Source organism: Amphimedon queenslandica, unplaced genomic scaffold (assembly GCF_000090795.2).
Source record: "Amphimedon queenslandica unplaced genomic scaffold, v1.1 AMPQUscaffold_12581, whole genome shotgun sequence".
NCBI lineage: Eukaryota > Metazoa > Porifera > Demospongiae > Haplosclerida > Niphatidae > Amphimedon > Amphimedon queenslandica.
The window spans coordinates 23,792-25,611 of record NW_003547183.1 but is presented as its reverse complement, the minus strand read 5'-3'; the positions used below and the strand labels follow the sequence as shown (position 1 = coordinate 25,611).

The 1,820-nt window shown below is 43.7% G+C and overlaps 1 protein-coding gene across 1 annotated transcript; it reads left to right on the top strand.

The window, feature by feature from the left end:
* Nucleotides 1-574: 574 nt before the first annotated feature.
* On the top strand, nt 575-1,818 carry LOC100633829 (S-antigen protein-like; the record flags this gene model as incomplete). The annotated part of the gene is made up of 2 exons (XM_020003646.1): nt 575-1,219; nt 1,409-1,818. Coding segments are annotated over exons 1-2 (678 nt in total), but the record flags the coding sequence as incomplete, so codon positions are not given.
* Between the last annotated feature and the right edge of the window lie 2 nt (nt 1,819-1,820).

Here is a 1,820-nt window from a genome sequence, read left to right as displayed (position 1 = left end):
AGTTTGAACTGATTCTGAAAAAATTTAAAGTTACTCCAAAATCAGACCAAATACCCAGATGTCACTATAATTATATGCATGAATAGCTAATATTAATTACACAGTGGCTATTTTTATGGGCCCGTAATCCCACTGTGGGTGGCTATTTTTACGGTAGGATGATTTACTCATTTTAAAACCTAGGAAACTGTCTAAAGTTAAAAAAAACTAAACCCTAAACCAACCTTGGGGACTCCTAACATAAATTGGGAACTCATAAAATGACTGGGGATGCTCTAAAAAAACTGCCACCCTAACCCCTAAACCCTAAAAACAATAGCTAAGTAGGGGACTCCTAACATAAGTAGAGAACATAGCAAAGTAGAAAAGATAAAAAATATTTTTTAAAAGTCAGAAATAAAAAAAGAGAAGTGGCTTGAGCTGGATTCAAACCAGTACCCCGTCCACATCCTACCCGGATCCTTCCCCACAGTGTCACCACGATCCTGCTGCCTCAAACACGCTGATTGTCATCTTTATACGTCATTTCTATTATTATACTTCATTTCTATTCCCTGCTGTAAAAATAGCCGTATACAACGAGATTATGGGTCCGTAAAAATAGCCACTATTGAACAATTATAATGCATCATTTCTTCTCAGCTACCATGTTTTATATATTCTTGTGATGGTTCCCTCAATATCAGTTCATAGGGTAATACTTGTAGTCTCTGGCGGGTCTCACTGTCCTTTATCTCACTAATAACGTCTCTGATAGTATATACAGTCTGGGACCAGTCCTGTAAAGCCGCTCCCTTAATAAATGGACCAGAATCAACTACCAAACAGTTCACTCTGCTTTTGTTCATGTCACGTCATGCAATGCAATGAAATGATGATGATATGAATATGGTGATGGGCGTGGCATAACGTTAATTATTAATTAATAATTATTTTAATGCTAATTTATTAATGATGGATACTGCCAAGAAATTGTTGTCGAAATTAAAACAAGTACTGTCACAAAGCCCTGATCGCCCTGGTGAAGGACCTGATGGCTCTGCTGGTGTAGGACCTGATGGCTCTGCTGGTGAAGGACCTGATGGCTCTACTGGTGTAGGACGTGATGGCTCTGCTGGTGAAGGACGTGATGGCTCTACTGGTGTAGGACGTGATGGCTCTGCTGGTGAAGGACGTGATGGCTCTGCTGGTGAAGGACCTGATGGCTCTACTGGTGAAGGACCTAATGGCTCTACTGGTGAAGGACCTGATGGCTCTACTGGTGAAGGACCTAATGGCTCTACTGGTGAAGGACCTGATGGCTCTACTGGTGAAGGACCTAATGGCTCTACTGGTGAAGGACCTCATGGCTCTGGTGAAGGACCTCATGGCTCTACTGGTGAAGGACCTAACAGCTCTACTGGTGTAGGACCTGATGGCTCTACTGGTGAAGGACCTAATGGCTCTACTGGTGTAGGACCTCATGGCTCTACTGGTGAAAGACCTAATGGCTCTACTGGTGAAGGACCTGATGGCTCTACTGGTGAAGGACCTAATGGCTCTACTGGTGAAGGACCTGATGGCTCTACTGGTGAAGGACCTAATGGCTCTACTGGTGAAGGACCTCATGGCTCTGGTGAAGGACCTCATGGTTCTACTGGTGAAGGACCTCATGGTTCTACTGGTGAAGGACCTCATGGTTCTACTGGTGAAGTACCTAATGGCTCTACTGGTGAAGGACCTCATAGCTCTACTGGTGAAGGACCTAATGGTTCTACTGGTGAAGGACCTCATGGTTCTACTGGTGAAGGACCTAATGGCTCTACTGGTGAAGGACCTGA